The 18631-nt window shown below is 37.4% G+C and overlaps 1 protein-coding gene across 1 annotated transcript in view; it reads left to right on the forward strand.

Moving 5' to 3' along the window:
* The first annotated feature begins 1036 nt into the window (after positions 1-1036).
* LOC129717131 (uncharacterized) overlaps positions 1037-18631 on the forward strand; it is a 150188-nt gene continuing 132593 nt past the window's right edge. Inside the window, exon 1 of the mRNA XM_055666976.1 lies at positions 1037-1782. Within this exon, the coding sequence (XP_055522951.1) occupies positions 1701-1782 (82 nt within the window). The 5' untranslated portion in view covers positions 1037-1700. The remainder of the gene's footprint in view (positions 1783-18631) is intronic.

Genomic DNA, 18631 nt, shown 5'->3' on the forward strand with positions numbered 1-18631 from the left:
CTCCATCTCCACATTTCCAGTTGGTCAATCACGAAAACCAATCAACCCAACACATTGATCCCCCCTTCCCCTTGTTGGATTGTAGAAAGTTCGTCTTTAAGTTTGCTCCCATTACGGGATGGCGTCTGGCCTAATTGTGCCCCATCAAAACAATGTCGGCACGTCGGCAATCGATAATTGCCAGCAAGGCACCCAGCGGGGAAGCAAACCCGCCCGTGTTGTTTCGCGCACAGATGCAAAAAGAATACATACTCTTGTTGGTTTTCCAGTTCGCAACGCGACATATCAACTCATATGCATACAAAACGCCTGTTTTGCATGAATAAGCCATTGCGGGAGAAAGTGGAAAAAACAGCAGTTTTGAACGGTGCAACCGGAACTAGAAGGGGGAAGGTGTCGTGATTTTTTTCTCTTGACTTAACTTATTCTAAAAGGAAAAACTAATTGATGCTTATCCTGCCGAATGGTTTTGAGTTCGGTCTTTCCTATCAGAAAAGCTTCATTTGGTGCACTGACTGACTGAACGACCGATTTCACTGCGCTCGAACGCCTTTGGGTTTTCTGATTTGGAGCAGCGGAGGGTGGCGTACGGTGCAGTACAGTGCAGTGCAGCGAAACAATGAAGGCCGGTTGTACGGTTCCCGTCGTGCACAATGGGGACATGTTTCAGGAAAATTTCCATCATTTCTGATTTTTCATTTCTGCTTTATTGTGCTTTACTTCCTCCGGCTCTCTCTCTCCTGCATGTGGCTTTTGTTTTTCGCTCGCTACGATGGGAAACCGGAACCAGGAATGATCTCTCCAGCTGCCGATTTTGGCCTCGTTCTCGGTGGGAGAGCTTCGAGGGATCTTCTCTCGCGGGAAGCTGATTACGTTGATGATAGTAGTGCTGATGTTGGATGCTGCTACCGATGACGGTGACGATGTCGATGATGGAGTTCTCTTCTCTACAATGACTGAGTGTTGTAATAAATGATGGATTCGCCTCCGGAGCAGCAGCGTGTGCAGATGCTGTGGATGCTCTCGTGGTTCTCAGTTGCATTCGAATCTTTGCGTATGACGGCCGGTTTTCGACTATCGGTGTGTGCTTTCCGAAAAAAGTTCCGCGTCGTTCGGGGTTGACTTGACTTGGCTGGCTGGCTGGCTGTGTCGTCATCGTTCTCATCCTTTCGCCCGCCCGTCGGTATCGGCATCCCATTTCGTCGTTGTCGCTTCCGCAGCACCGTCGCTGCCGTCGTCTTCATCGTCGTCGTCGAGGGTGTCTTTGGGATAGAACGATACTGGGTTGAGAATGAAGAAAAGTACCACGCCCCACGATTGCATGTAAGGATGAATACTGGCAGCCTTTCGATGGGTTTCGCAACGGTGTTGTAGCCAATATGGCATAGGACCATTGTGAAGCTGGCCAGCGACAAAAGTCATGAAGAATGCTCAGCTGTGAGGAACAGCTGTCAGGAGCACATTTTCTCGGATGCTTGTGGTTGTGGAACGGACGGAAACACGAAATGAGCGAAACGATGGACGTTCTTTTGCTGAAAAAAGTTTTTTTCCCGACAAGGTTTGCTTCGAAAGTGAGTGCGTTGTAGTTTGTTGTTGAGCCTGCTCGAGAGGGAATCCTGTGAAAAGAAGGATAGATTTGTGAGTGGGTTTTTTCCCTTTTTCGGACGATATACAGACCACACCGGAGCTACACAGACGGTATGATACGGACAACAACTTCAGTGACGCATCAACGCTTGCGACCTTGGATGTTCTTTTGGATTTTTGGGTTGCTAGTGGAAGGTAAGGTTCATCTGTTTTGGTACCACTACGAAACGTTGTCTCCATTTGATTTGTCAACATTAAATACAGCTCTCGGTTATGACAAATGTTGAATGCTGAATCATTTATATGATGGGGTACTGAATAAAGTATATATGTGGTAGCAAATTTACGTAATTCATGAAAACGAAGGTGATGATTGGTGAATATCATTTAAATGAAAAAGAGAAGGACTCATGAGTTTTTGAATAAAAGATTACTTGGGACGCACTATATGTGCCCATTTTGCCGGTCGGTCATACATAAGTAAACTACCAGTTTGTTTTGTTTGTCAGCTGTGGAAGGTATGCAGGGCTTATGGCTGGACACAATTGATGATCGCTAAACTTACCCAAATACGTACGGGAAGTTCAGTTATCATGTTCGATGTGGTGTTATCGATTTTATATTTATAGGTAGGTGAAATCAAATCGTTGGTATGAAATGGGTCATCACGATTAGTTTGTACGGTATCGTTGTTTCCATCGCGGGGACTTTATGCTATAAACATTGTGCTGGCCACAGTGACTTTTTAAATCATGATTAAAGTTGCACTACACTATTGAGTTTGATTTTGTTTTGTGATAATTATTGACATTTATGACGTGGGTGTTTATTTTGACTGGGGAATTTTGAAATATTTGCCAAGGCATTAATGATACAATACACGAGGTGAGGTAGGTTATTTAGAGCTGACGGGAACTAACTTCGATTTGATACGCAATGTTCGAACTACAAAAATCCAGTCATATTTTTTAAAATTTTTAAATAATTTTGTTTTAAGAACTCAATGTAGTAAACCGACAGATATAGAAAAAAATATGGGGGAGGAAGTATTTTACAATAAGAGTTACGCAAACACCCAAGCATAACAATACAAATAAATCACCTGAAATTGAAAGAAAATGCCTAAGCGGATGTTACTAGCTATGAGGCACTGAAGGCACTCAAGGTCCTAATTATTTCAAGGAATCAATGCGCTCATACACTAAAAATCACTTGATACGGATTTTACAAAGGTTATTGTTGCACAATCAGAGCACATAAAAATAAATAGAAAAATGAGCTGTTTTAAAACTATATTTTTATTTTGATGAATAAGGAGAGAGATGAAAAGGAAATAATTTTCGAATTTATTTCAGGATAATTTAGTCTGTGGTCGAAATTTTTGTAGCAATAGAGTTGGTCACACAATCACAAAAACAAAATTTAACCCATAGAAAATAATTAAATAACTGCCAGCAGATGTCAAAAATGGAGGTGACAAATCACAGTTAAAATGTGTTATGAAACTACTGGAGGAAACTCTCGACCACATAATTAACAGAGCGTAACGAACAGGGCCGGATTTAGTCGCTGGGTGGCCCGGGGGAAATATTTTCCTGGGGCCCTCTTTTCTTAAAAAAAAATTTGATATGACACGAGGGGCCCCCCTTGTCCTGGGCCAGACGTGAAGACAGGAGCGTTAAGTCATATCAATTTTTTTAAAAAAAAAGGACCCCACGAAAATATCTGCCCCGGGCCATCTAGTTCTGATCTGCCCATAATCCAAAAATTGGCTAATATGCCACAGGCATGAAATCGAGAAAAACGCATTTTAAAGTTTTTTGTCGGTACAACATATTTTGACTGTCCATGACAACTTTTTTATTGAGTGTATCACCCTTCATATATGCTGGAACCTTGCCGTTGAGTTGATGCAGAGAAATCTGCAGGAAACCCCAATCCACCACGTATTTTTAACGCAGTAGCCCTTTCTTTTCAATTATAAACGAAAGGTCAGTCGACAAACCGGTGTGCAATTTGGCTAATATCCATACGATGTGAATTATATCGTGCTCGTTGGTGATGAAAATGGTTTCAAATTTAGTAGAAAAACACGGAAGCACAAGTGAGGACGGAAAGGACGACGAGACAATTGTATCGTGCAACATTATAACAATACAACGAAAATATTATCATTCATGATAATCTCACAATCCACTTTGCTATTTTTCTTCATCAAATTTAAAATGAAATCTGACTCTTCTCTTTAATATTTCTTCTAATCAAAGAGCTAAATAGTATTTTTAAGAATGTAAAGATTTATGACAGAAGGAAACAGTCACGCGTTTTGATCATTGGGTTTCGCAGAACCGCAAATCAATTCTTGTTGCATCAAATATATTGTTCGTAAAAAAGTCAAATTTGATGCAAGGGCCTTACGATCGCTTCTCTGTCGCCAGTAACCGACAGGTTACAACACACTTTCAAAAGTTTGATGAAACAAAGTACAGTAATAATACACTGGTTCGTGAACATGCCGTAGGGACCTTGTTTAGGGTATTTACCGTCACGAGAAACTGTTTTCTCGATTTTGGTGAAAAGGGCATATTAGCCAATTTTTGAATTATGGGCAGTGATAACGAATACTAAAATTGATTATAACATTAACAGTTAAAATTGAAAAAACATTTAAGTTGTGTTATAATGTGATTGTGTGCCAAAAAATGGCCTTTGGCGAGAAATGTTATTTTTCTTATTTCGTCCAAAGAAAACGGCAACTGAAGCGCATCGGGAGTTGAAAAAAAAGGTTTACGAAAGTGCTGCTTCAAGTAAAAAAAAATAATCTACCTAGCGGTCAGACTCAGCCTTTCTCATTCAAACTTATTTTTTGTAAAAATAGATTTACATTAATGCTTAAATCCAAAAAGGTATATTCACTCTTTGGGTTCTAAAATATTGATGTTGTAATTAAAGTATAAAATATGAAATTTGACGTAATGTTAGTGCTTCAAAAATAGCGAAATATAAGAAATGACTCTTAATTTCGAACAATTTAATCACGAGCGATACCGGGAACGTTCAAATAGTACGATACCACATTTAAATCATGTTGAGGCCATATATATTGTTCAAAGCAGCTATAGTGTTGAATAGTCTTTGAATTTCTTTTCTTTACAAAACTTTTGAACAGTATATCAAATTTTTATGAAGTTTGTTATTTGTAAGTTTGAGAGATGACTCGTTTGTATGACACTAGTTATGTTCAAATAAGTCGTGTAATACTTGAGATAATAGACTTTCGTTGTGTTACAAATTAAAACATAACGGTTGCTTAAGTTTGATAACAATCAAATGAAAAGGGAACGTATGGGGGAGCCAAACTTTGAAACCACGTGTTCAATCATAATTCATCAGTTAACCCTTAACTATCCCGTTCATTCGATATCAATATTGTTCAAATCGATTGTGTAGTTTCTAAGATAATGAAGTTTCGTGATTTTCACATTTCGATACATTACAGACGAAGTTACATTCCGACTACAGCAAAATTCAATAGGGTGTTATGACGCAGCTAGACCTTTCATTTGATACTAATTCTGTGGAAATCGGGTCAACCAACTCTGAGAAAAGTGAGTGAGCTCAAGTAGTCACCAGAATATGTTTGTTTTCATAGCTGGATTTCACATTTTTAAACATAACAGGAAATGTAATAATCCGTTCGCAAAAAAAATCATTAGGGTCTTATGGAGCAACAAGACTTTCCATATGACACTGATTTTATGAAAATCGGTATAGCCATCTCTGAGAAACATGAGTGAAATTAAACAGTCTCCAGAACACGTTTCTTTCTTTAACTTCTGAACCATATGTTCAATCTTCATACAATTCAAAAGTTGAGGGTTTTTAGGTAGCCCGTTCATTTGAAACCAATTTTGTTCAAATCGGTTGTGTAGTTTCTGAGATATTGATGTTTCGTGATTTTTACATTTTGATACATAACCTCTAAACTAGAAATCAGATTACAATAAAATTCAATAGGATCTTATAGGGCATCTAGACCTTTCATTTGCAATTGACTTCATTGAAATCGATTTAGCCATCTCTGAAAAATCGAGTGAGATTGGGAGAGCGTTACACACACACATACACACATGCAGAAAATGCTCAGCTCGTCGAACAGAGTCGAGTGGTATACGACATTCGGCCCTTTTGAGCACTTTTATACCTTTAGTTTTTGTAGTGATTGCTATACCTTTCTATGAGAAAGGCAAAAAGTGAAATGATAGAAATGACTTTTAATTTCAACTTCAATCCCGAGCAAGGCCGCAAACATTGAAATAGTACAATATTAAATTTAAATGATTTTGAGGCCACATATTTTGATTGTAGCTATAGTATTAAACAGTCCGCGGGTTTCGTTTCTTTCTATAACTTTCAAACCACATGTTTAAACTTGTAAATTCATTGTTTAAGGGTTTGAAACCCATTTATTTGAATTCAACTATGTTCATAGCTTCTGAAATATAAGAGCGTTTTAGACATTCTGACGCAGCGCCAAAACTAAAAGTTTGATTACAATGAAATTCAACAGCAACCTAGGCGGCAAATAGACCCTTCATTTGGCACCAAGATAGAGAGAATCGGTCAGACCATCTCTGAGAAAAGTGAGTTCGAAAGAAAGGTGCACATACCCACGTACACACACACACACACACACAAACATATACACCTATACATGCATATATGCAGAAAATGCTCGATTCGTCGAGCTGAGTCGAGTAATATATGACATTCGGCCATTTGGATCACTTATCTACATTTTAATTAGCCAGTGATCGTTACGAGAAAGTCAATATATTTACTTTTATTATGTGATTTCACATTTTTATGAACAACGGACACAGTTACAATCCGATTGCAATGAAATTCAATAGCAACTTATGGGGCAACTAGACCTTTCATTCGACACTAATTTTGTGAAAATCGGTTTAGCCATCACTGAGAAAAATGAATGAGTTTAAACAACTTCAGGATAACTTCTCTACACATGACTTTTGAACCGTATGTTCAATCATAACGAAATTCAAAAGTTAAGGGTTCTGGGGACAGCCCAATCATTTGAAACCAGTTTTATTGAAATCGGTTGTGCGGTTTCTGAGATATTGATGTTTCATGATTTTTACATTTTGATACATAACCTCTAAACTAAAAATCCGATTACAATGAAATTCAATAGCAACCTATGGCGCAACTAGACCTTTCATTGGCAATTAATTTTATGAAAATCGGTCCAGCCATCTCTGAGAAAAGTGAGTGAGAAAAAAAAGTTGCACATAAACACACACATACACACATACACACATACATACATACATACAGAAAATGCTCAGTTCGTCGAAAGAAGTCGAGTGGTATATGACATTCGGCCATTGGGACCACTTTTATACCTTCGGTTTTTCCAGTGATTGCTATACCTTTCTAGGAGAAAGACAAAAAATAATGGGGACTGCCCGGTCATGTATCATGCGTCTGCGCCAAACACAATTTTCCAGTTTGCCGTCAATGTTTGACCGCAAGATTCTACGCTCAAAATCACGGAGAGTTCTATTTCAGTTCCATGTTCATACTTCATAGCTATAGAGGGCCACCGAGAGAATCAGTGTTTTTTTTTTTTTTATTCTAATTATTATTAATAAAATAAAGGCCCAATCGCAGAGAGCATAACGGGGCCGGAATTTCCGTTGGAGTAGGGAAAAGCTTGCTTGAGTAGAATCAATAAATATTTCTGCTCAAACAGGCATAAAAACCCTCTCATCTTTTCATATATAACAATACAATTACAAATAAATAACAAATCACAGCACTCAAAACTAGAAAATCTTCAAAAATATGATTCTTGCAGCTTTAAGAGTCCAAAATAATGAATTCAGGAGCATTCACATTCTAGTTGAGCCCGTTGAGCACATAAAATCTGAAAAGAAAACAAAAATGTACTAAATAGGATAATATATATAAGGGAAATCTAAATTTGCATATAAGGGAAATCTAAATTTGCTAAGACATCACGAACAGGGACATTAGGTTGCTTATTCCGAGCTTTAAAGAATTTTCTAAATTCGATCTAGCTTCACGATATAACGGACATGACCAAACAACATGTTCAATATCGTGGTAACCCTCCTCACAGGTGCAAAGGTGATCCTCTGTGAGTCCTATACGACGAAGGTGAGCATTGAACCAGTAATGATTGGACATAAGCTGAGACATCACACAAATGAAATCACGACCTACGTCCAATTTCTGGAACCAAGGTCTTAAAGAAACTTTAGGAATAATGGAATGACACCATCTTCCTAGTTCCCCATTGTCCCAAGAATTTTGCCAGTTCATGAGCGACCCTCGACGTATAGAACCAAAAAATTCATTAAATTGAATAGGTCTTTCATATATGTCACCATGTACCGTGCCGAACTTAGCTAATGAATCTGCCATCTCATTGCCCTCAATTAAAGAGTGAGAAGGGATCCATACTAATGTAACTTGTGATGCAATTTCGGATAAAGTACTCAAATGGTCGCGTATTCTATTTAAAAAATACGAAGAGTTCTTTAAACTTTTTATCGATCGGAGAGCTTCAACAGCACTGAGGCTGTCCGTGAAGATGAAGTAATTGTCCATAGGCAAATTTTTAACAATACTCAATGTGTATTGAATAGCAGCCAGTTCTGCGACGTAAACAGAAGCAGGGCTTTCGAGTTTGAAAGCGACGGATGAATTATTGTTATAAACACCGAAACCGGTAGATCCATTAAGAAAATATCCATCAGTATAAAATGAATTATTACAGTTTATATTTTGATATTTTTCACGAAATAGATTTGGAATCTGTTGTATACGTAGTTGATCTGGGATACTACGAATTTCATTCAACATGGATGTATCAAAAAATAAGTTAGAATCAAAAGTATCTAATGAGTGAATATTATTTGAAGAATGTGATGCAGGGTTAAAATTTTGAGACTTGTAATTGAAATATACAGTCATGAAACGAGTTTGAGATTGAAGTTCCACAAGTCTGTTTTCTTTTTTTTATTATCATTGGGTTTGAAATTTCACTTTTCACAAGAATGCGATAATTAAAAAACGTTCTTTCAAGGGGAGAACGCCCGCTAATACTTCTAAGCTCATTGTATGAGTTGAGTGCATACAACCTAAAGCAATGCGCAAACAGCGATACTGTATTCGTTCCAGTTTTATTATATGAGTTTTTGCGGCAGAACAAAAACAAAAACATCCGTATTCCAGTACTGATAGAATTGTAGTTTGATAAAGTTTAATAAGGTCCCCTGGGTGCGCTCCCCACCATGAACCAGTTATTGTGCGCAAAAAGTTAACTCTTTGTTGATATTTTTGAAATAAATATCGAATATGACTTTTCCAAGTGCATTTTGAGTCAAACCAAACACCAAGATATTTGTGAACTAAAACTTGAGCTATGGGTTCTCCCACTAACATAAGTTGGAGCTGAGCTGGTTCATGTTTTCTAGAAAAAACCACGAATGCAGTTTTTTCAACTGAAAATTCTATACCTAATTGTATCGCCCAATTGGTTAAGTTGTTCAAGGTATCTTGTAAAGGTCTTTGTAAATCGGATGCCCTGGGACCTGTGGCAGAAATCACACTATCATCAGCAAATTGTCTAATAGTACATGAATTTGCCAAACAGGCATCAATATCATTAACATACAAATTGTAAAGTAGTGGACTTAAACATGAACCCTGTGGAAGACCCATGTAACTTAATCTAAACGCTGACAAACTACCATGAGAAAAGTGCATATGTTTTTCTGATAATAGATTGTATAAAAATTATTGAATTTGGGAGGAAGTCCTTTTTGATGAAGTTTATCAGAAAGGACATTTATAGAAACATAATCAAAGGCTCCTTTAATGTCTAGGAATACAGAAGCCATTTGTTCTTTTTGAGCAAATGCAAGCTGGATTTCTGTTGAAAGTAATGCAAGACAGTCATTTGTTCCTTTAGTTCTACGAAAGCCAAACTGGGTATGTGATAATAAATTATTACTTTCGACCCACTGGTGTAAACGATATAAAATCATTTTTTCAAATAATTTACGAATACAGGAAAGCATCGCAATCGGACGATATGAATCAGGTTTTTGGATAGCAATTACCTTTACTTGTCTCCAGTCATGTGGAATGATGTTTAATTCAAAAAAATTGTTGTATAAATCTAACAACAGTTTTCTAGCATTGTCAGGTAAATTTTTCAGTAAATGAAATTTAATTTTATCTAGACCAGGGGCATTATTATTGCAAGTAAGAAGGGCAGTAGATAGTTCGGTAATTGAAAATGATAGTTCCATTACTGATTGTTCAGAAAAAACATCACGAGTAATTTTTTGAGCAGAAACAGTGCCTGGACAAACTTTTTTTGCGAAATTTAATATCCATTGATTTGAATATTCTTCATTTTCATTAGCCACAACTCGATTTCTCATTCTCCTAGCAGTGTTCCAAAGAGTACTCATGGATGTTTCTCCAGAAAGCTCATTAACAAAACGTCGCCAATAACTACGTTTTTTGGCTTTGATCAAGTTTTTGAACATGGATTCTAGCTTTGTATATCGTACAAAGTCTTCGATTTTTCCTTTTTTCCGAAAAACCTTATACACCCTAGATTATTAATGTAAATTTTTGAGCACTCTTTGTCCCACCAAGGAGTAGGAGGTCGTCTTTTAGTTGAAACGCCAAGATATTGTTTCTTTTGGGCTAGTATTGCAGAATTCAAAATTAAACCCGCAAATAAATCATATTTTTCAAGTAGCGGAAGGTGTTGTACTGCCTCTAGAGCTTCTGTAATTTTTGTTTTATAAATTTCCCAATTAATATTTAATGTAAGGTCATACGGAATGTCGACTGATGGAGTAATTTTTGGCCCTTTGGTAATTGAAATTAAAATTGGTAAATGATCACTAGCATGAGGATCGCAAACAACCTTCCAGGTGCAATCTAATCGCGATGACGTTGAACATAATGATAAATCTAATGCGCTTGGACGAGTCGGCGTTTCGGAACACGTGTCATGTCTCCATTGTTTAAAACAGTCATATTGAAATTGTCACAAAGATTATATATCAAGGTGGAGCGATTATCGTTGTAAGATGAACCCCAAGCTACACCATGTGAGTTAAAATCTCCCAATATTAAACGCGGTGAGGGTAGAAGTTCAAAAATGTCAGAGAGCATTCGTTGTCTGATTAGTGCTTTAGGAGGGATATATACAGAAGCAATGCAGAGATCTTTGTCATGTATTTTAATTTGACAAGCTACAGACTCGATGCCTTGAATTGAAGGTAAGTTAATTTTATAAAAAGAATAACATTTTTTTATCCCTAAAAGTACACCTCCATAAGGAGCATCTCGGTCTAATCGTATGATATTGTGATTATTGAAATTGAGATTGATATCTGAAGTGAGCCATGTTTCACAAATAGAAAACACATCACATTTCAAATTATTAATCATAGCTTTAAACGAATCTAGTTTTGGTATGATACTCCTGCAATTCCATTGTAAAACATGTATAAAATTATTAGTTTCGGACGATAAGTTAGTCATCGAAGGATATTAATGTTGAAATGAGGGGCCATTGAAAGGTAAGCTGCTTCAAAAATGTTTTGAAAACAGGGAGTAGTGAAAGAATAATTTTTTTAGAGGGTCCGGTATGTTTAATGATTCAAGGATCCAATTTATTACAGTAGAAAATTTCAGAATTCCTGATTTTGTTTGATTAAATGAAGGTGTGAATGAGTTCTCACAGTTTTTGGGTGATAGTGGTGGGAATTCTTGTGTTGAATTTAGGTTTAAAATTTTAGGAGGAGTTTGACTCAAATTTTCAACATCATGATTGGATTTGGGAATATTAACTTTTTTATTAAGTGTTATTTTAGGACCTTTGTTGGGAAGTTTCGGAGGAGAAAGATTTTTTCTTTTTCTAGACCCACCAGGATTAGAAAAAGAAGGACCAGCAAGAGGATTGTCACAGTCTGTCTCATCAGAGGACAATAAATCATAAATATTTGAAGAAATGAGAGTACTTGCTTCGGATTTTTTGAGGAGATAAGAATAATTACGTTTAGAGTGGTCTTTAAGAGACCGTTTCATTTTAGTTTTATGATGAATGTATAATGAACATTTCGTTAGTTCATGTTGATTTTCACCACAATAATAACAATTTTTATTCTCTTGATTGCAAGATTCATCAAGATGATTCCCCCCACATTTGCCGCATCGGCTTTTATTGCAACAGTAGGCAGAAGTATGGCCTAGCTGTTTGCAATTGATGCAGTTCATGACTCGTGGAATATATAGGCGAATAGGCACGAGGATATTGTGAATGGAGATATGAGATGGTAAAGCAGATCCAGCAAAAGTGACCCGGAATGAATCTGAAGGGGAATATATTTTCTTTCCTTCTACAAAGGATACGGATCTCAATTGTTGACAATCGAGAATTTTAACCGATGGAATTGAAGAGTTTTTGAAATACCCAAGTCCGTCTTTTAAAAGACATTCACTGGATAAGCTGGATTCGGTTACAACACCGTCAATTTCTACATCTCGTGCGGGAACATAAACATGATATTCCCTGGTAAAAAATTCTGATGTAGCAATTTTATTAGCTTGAATAAGGTCCGTAGCCACAACTCTCAACTTGTTGGGCCTGACCTTAGAAATTTCAGTGATGGACTTGAAATGAGACTCTAAGTCCTTGGATATCTGAATAATGTTTAAGGGCTTTGATTTAGGCCCTATTTTAGGTCGGAAATAAATAATGATTGAACCAGTCGATCCGTCTGGATAAAGTTTAACGCGCGGGGGAATTGAGGCAACAGAGGATAGAGGATCAGGAGGTTTTGGAGTGGCGGGAACAGGATCGTTCAAATTTTTCTCATCCACTTCCATTGTGTGTAATGCACACTATGGCAGGGCAACAAAATATGGAAATAGATTATAAATAAATGAATTAAGTCTAATACTTAGCTGTTATAAAGTTACAGAATTCTTGATTTCTATATAGCTTGATGAACTTGAGTTGTTCCTAATCTCTTGTAATCATCAAACCCCTGGAGAACTTTGAACAGGGTATCCTGAATAGCTGTGAAACTTGAATTGTTCAGGATCACTTGAAATATTCAAACTCCTCAAAAACTCTGGTCACGGTATCTTGCAGAACTGCAAATCCTGTTATTTCCGATATTGAATAATACTTTAGATCTGAAATTATAAGAGAATTTAATGACGGTAGCAGCTGTAAATAAATGCGACACTTCCCAAGCGAAGGTTGCTGAGCTTATGAATCAGTGTTTTGTAGTGTGCTAGTTTTGTACGGGTTTGCAGGCTGCGGGACCTCAGCTGGTTACGGAATCCGTAGAAGACACGGCTAACCTCATTGTAGCACGTCATCAATGTGAATAAATTCGTCGACTATTTCAAATGATTCCCCATCTATAACCACTGCAGCGCCAACAACCGACGGGCAACCACGCTCCCTATTAGCCACAATATACTTCGTTTTGGCAGAGTTTATGTAAAGCCCAATTCTCGCAGCTTTTCTCCTGAGAGATCCAAAGACCTCTTTCATTGCCCTACGGTTAATACCAATAATGTCAATATCGTCCACAAAACCTTGGAGCGTGTAAGACTTCGTCGAATTGGTGTCTCGTTTTTGCACGCCAACCCTCCGTATAGCACCTTTCAATGCAATTTATCTAGTTATTTATTTATTTATTTACTGCCAACAGACATAAAATAACATGTCTTAATGGCTACTAATGTATGCAGTAAAAAAATGGACTTTTTTCGGATGGTGATCAAAAATTACTGAGACAGATAATTGAGTTTGATAAATTTCACATGGAAGGTAATCATGTTAGGTTCCTCGAAAAAAAAATTTACGTACTTGCGTGCGGCCTTCTGGCAGTTAACTGGAACATTCCCCATGTCGAACGAAAACATGCGTGTAGGCATGTTTTTTAATTCTTTCGTCGTTTTATTTATCAATTCATTCTCAGTTTTCGCGACAAAATTGTTGGAGTAGATCCTAAGCTTTAGGCTTGGCTAGAAATTCTCGATGGGACGTAACTTGGGGACGTTGGGCGGGTTCGCTAACTTGGGTACCACATCGATATTCAGCAGCTCCATCTCCTCCAACGATCGCTTCGAGTAGTGGACCGACGCACAGTGGGGCCGTTTTGAAAAAAGACGGTCAAAAGTCTTTTCTCACTTTTCCTTACATTTTAGGGGTTTGGTGTCTTCGGAAGAATTGTTCAGAATACTGATTAGAATTATCTGACATTTTATTTAATTGCTTATTAAGCTAGTATCACACTTGGAAAAATTAACTATTTTATTTTACGAGATATTCAATTTTGGTCTTCGACAAAGTTGTAGAGCTATCGCTTTCATGAAATTTTGCCGAAGAAACAAAATTCCTATGTCTTATCTCTGAAGAAATATAACCGTTTTATTTAAAAGACTGCCTTAAAACTAGTTTTTTCACTTAAATTATATCTTAACTACTTCTGATCGACTTGAGATGTTCTAAAAAATTTTAGATAATAACAAAATAAAAAAGTTTCTAAAAAAAGAAGCTAATTCTGTTGAGCCAACTCCGAGATAGATCGATTTTAAGGTAAAATTATGTCAATTTTAAAAATCAAATTATTTAAAATTGTGAATGTTTGTGAAGTATTACTCAACTTCATTTGTTTTGGCATGTTTCGAGGTATAAGTACACATATTTTTCAAAATCGGGACTCTTCGGGAACTTCATATTTTCATAGTTTTAAAATATCGCTTTTTGACTACTTTTTTCTACTAAATACTGTCCAAATACTAGTTTTTCCTCTTAAATGATATCTTAACTATTTTTGATCAACTTATGATGTATTAGACAGATTAGAAAAAAATAATTTGATTTATGTGTAAAACATGTTGCGCCAAAAATCAAATAACTTTTGAATAGGCAGAAAGTGGCAGCTAAAGTTAGGTTTTTCGGATAGCTGTGACTGAAACCTATATGTTTAAGAAGAATATAGCGGGGGTACTCGCAGGTAAATAACTTTTTCTAGTGTCTAAAGTTAGTGAAAAATTGTGTTTTTATGTGTGTGATACGTTGTGTCCTGTCGTGACGTGGTAAGATATATTTATCTATCTAAGTTTTTTTTCCGTTAACATAACGCATATTGAAGAGATATGAAGCATAATATCATAATTTTTTGGAAAAACCAGGATTTTGTAGGGTGACAGGTATGATCGCAATATTTTTCCTAATTTTATCAAAAGTTAAACCTCAACTTTTCCTAACTCACGATGTGCTAAAACATGCAAATCGGTTGGCATTCTAGTTTCTGCAGAATATCAATTTTGAGCCTATTTCAGGAAAAAAAAATTTAGGTTTTGTCCAAGCTTTTGTATGAGGCTGCCCCAGTGTGCGACGCCAGATCCGGCCAAAACACCGCGTTTTCGGCTTTTTGGTATTTCTTGATGAACGACGCAACTTCCGGCAGGCACTTCGTACTATGAATTACCCCGTTCACGGCCAGTCCAGAGAAATTTTGACATACCTTTCTCGTTGAATGTCAGTCACAGGAGCCCTTCTTGGGGAACCTGGTGTGTGAAATAAACTTCACCTCGGTGCCCACTCCCTTCGTGGGAGAGGTAAAATGCGAATTGCCCTGCCAGTCATTGCCATCCAGGGTGAGACAGGTCTCGTCGTCCATCACCTCCGCCACGTCCTGAATTGCCGGAAAAATCGACTGACCATCTTAATCAGGCGATGCCGCTGCGTCATTGCCTGCAGCTTCGAGACTAGACTGCTGCTTCCTGACATGTATGTCTATGTTCGCCAGGTCGTTTTTTACTGTTTGGCCGGTTGCACCTGGCTGAGCGCACGCAGTGATGTAACCACTTTTCCCTCGGCCTTCCTCTTCAGCACTCCACTGTTTCTGCCATCACGGTTAAAGTTCGACTGATAGTTAGAGCTGCCATTTTTTTTCTGCTGACTCATGGGTGAATATAATTGATGCTGCATGCGCATTATCGCCAGGGCGTGTAGAGGTAAACCCGTGAAAAATCGTTGAATTTTGTCTATTTTTTTCAACGCAAACGTTAATATAAAAGTCGACGGAACAGTAGCAAAAATTCCAAGCGTATAACACTAAATAATAAATGATAATCAAAGGCTTATGATACTCTGTTGAAAGTGCGTTGTATACCAATAATGGCAGTTAATAACCGTTGAATATTCAACCATATGAACCATTGATCTCGATTTTAATACGTTGGACAATCGGACGCGGTTTATGGATACCTCGAGATAGTGATCCGAGGTAACGTTTGGTTCTCTGAACGACCTTACGTCTGTCTGTAACGTCTGAAAAGTGCCGCTCATCGATCAAAATGTGGCGACCTGAGAGCAGGCCACCCCAATTGGGTGTATCCAGGTGTGCTTACGTATTTTCCGACGTGCAAAATGGGGCTGCCGTTTTAGATATAGCTGGTGAGGCATCGCGTTTTATGCTTCAGCCGCCCATTCCGGATCAGACGCTGTTGTACGCCACCCCTAAGTAGGGAAATAGCCGCGTACGACTTCTTTTCACAGTCAGCATACGACCAAAGTTTCCAACGGAAGTTGTTTACCCGATCTCCTCTTATGTTACTCGTATCCGCATCGGTACCTCGTGGAGGTTGGGATAGAAGTTTCTGAACAGAGGTGGATGACCACAATAGGGTCTCGAGTGACACGTGCCAGCCGTTTATCAACCTTGGATAACAATCCCAATCTGAAAATTATGATACACACTGTATTTTTTCAGTTCTGGAAGGTTCAAGACGTACCATTTAATTTTTTTATTCTTTAGAAAATTTCACTTAAGATACCAAATGTCAAAGGATGTATATTTTATTTTATTTTCTAGTGAGAACTTTTTTTTTATACGTAATATATATAAATATACACTTTTTTTACTCGCTTCGTTAGTGTGCGTCGTTTTTGCTCGTAGGTTTTCGCTCGGAAATGTAGAACGACCGTCGGTTCTCGCACACAGAAAAAAAGGTCGAACAACATTCGCGCATCAAAGAGATGCACACTGTCATTAATTTGGCGAAGTTTTACAGTGCTTTTTCGATTTTATCACGCTCAAAAATAATTTTACCGTGAATTTGGCGAAACCGTGAATTCAGCGAAATGATATAAATTGATTTTTTTGTGTTGGATTCAATTGAAATTTATGGTATTCTGAGTGAAATGATGTACTTGCATAGTTGAATGGAATATAAGTTTAAGATTCAAATGAATAAACAAGAAAAGGTTAGTTTTTTAAATTTTTCTCTATTGAATTTTCGCGGACGGCTATTATACATGCACAATATACAATATCTCACGGCTATTATACATGCAAAATCAATACGATTTGTACTGCTCATTCTTTACAATAGCTAGCAGAGTATAATGCTTGTTTATTTGAAATTGTGGAACCGCTAGATTTTATTATTTTTAAAATTACGCTCTATGAGGACCGAACTGTAGGGATTTTTTAGTTGTTAACAAATCTTCTTTCTCAACTGCTCGAATAATACGTAATTTTTGCTTCAAAGTCAATGAATTACGTATTTTAAGGTTCATTTTTTTCAAAATTATGACACAAACTATTCGTAACAGATATGACACTTGGGTGCCTCAGAAAATTGATCAAATAAATTGAGTTTATAAAACTATACACATGCAAGGACACAAGGCACAAATCAAAATGATGTTTCGAATACATTTTCTGCAACTGGAAGTACATTGCTCTTGATTTGAAGTTTTGAAGTAGAATACTTCTCTCAGGAAGTTCGGCTACATAGGGATGTGAAATGAAAATCTAAAACCGAAAAAAGTGAAAAGTATGTCCAATTTCAAATGCTTATAAATCGGTTAGTATTCGATGGATTTCATTCGTTCTTGCAGCAATAGATTGGAAAATCTTCTAAGATTCTTTCCAAAAGGAGATAATAGTAATTTCATTATATACACTATTGTACTATTGAAAATAGTCAAGCCTTGTCAAAACGAAAAATTCGACCTCTGATTGGTCGTTATATGATAGCTTTCTAAGAACGGTCGACAGAATCATATACATTGCAATTGAAAATATGCTATTTGGCCTATATAAGAGGCTGGTTCAGCCGAAGCCGCTCATTATAGTTCTAGACAGCGACAACAGCAGTCATCCCTTAGTAGCAGCAGTAGCAATGCAGTGTATCCAGCGATAGCGGATATCGGCCACAGCTGTGACATAACAATGGATAGCGCACTAGTTGCAGCGGATCTCAGCATCGATAGCAGCTGGGCCAGCTAATGCAGGAGTAGCGGATACCAATGGCAGCGTATAGCGCCACAACTATGGCATGGCTACGCATAGCGTAGCAGTTGCAGCGGGTATATTTGATCATGAAGCATTTATGCAATAATTGAATGAATATTGCAATTACAGCGATCGGCCTTTTTCAAGGCTACTAAATGATTTTGGAAGAGTATAATGAATGGTTATTAATAAACTGCAACTGAGGTTTGATGCTGCTGCAAATGCATAGCAATGTGATGTTTATTACGATTTGTTGATACTGTGCTTAACAAGCGGCATATACGAAACAAATCCGATTTCAAACAGTTCGGCCCGTACTGCTCACGATGCTAAGTCCGTTTTAGAAAATTCACAACACTTTATTAACAAGGATGTAACGTCTTGAAGAAGACGGTTATAGTTTGACATCACAGCAGAATTTCGACCCTCATACTCATATCTACCATCGGCAATATCAAACACGAACAAACTGCTTCCATGCGACTCGGGGACGGGAACATTTTCTTCTTCCAAGCCGCGCAACATGACACAATACATGTTATTTCGTTACCTTTATGAGAGCTCTATCGGTCCGGCTCGACAGAATGTCCACAAGAAATCATTTTTGTACATCCGTGTTACGAAACTGAGAA

The sequence above is a fragment of the Wyeomyia smithii genome, chromosome 1 (genome assembly GCF_029784165.1).
Source record: "Wyeomyia smithii strain HCP4-BCI-WySm-NY-G18 chromosome 1, ASM2978416v1, whole genome shotgun sequence".
NCBI classification, from domain to species: Eukaryota; Metazoa; Arthropoda; class Insecta; order Diptera; family Culicidae; genus Wyeomyia; species Wyeomyia smithii.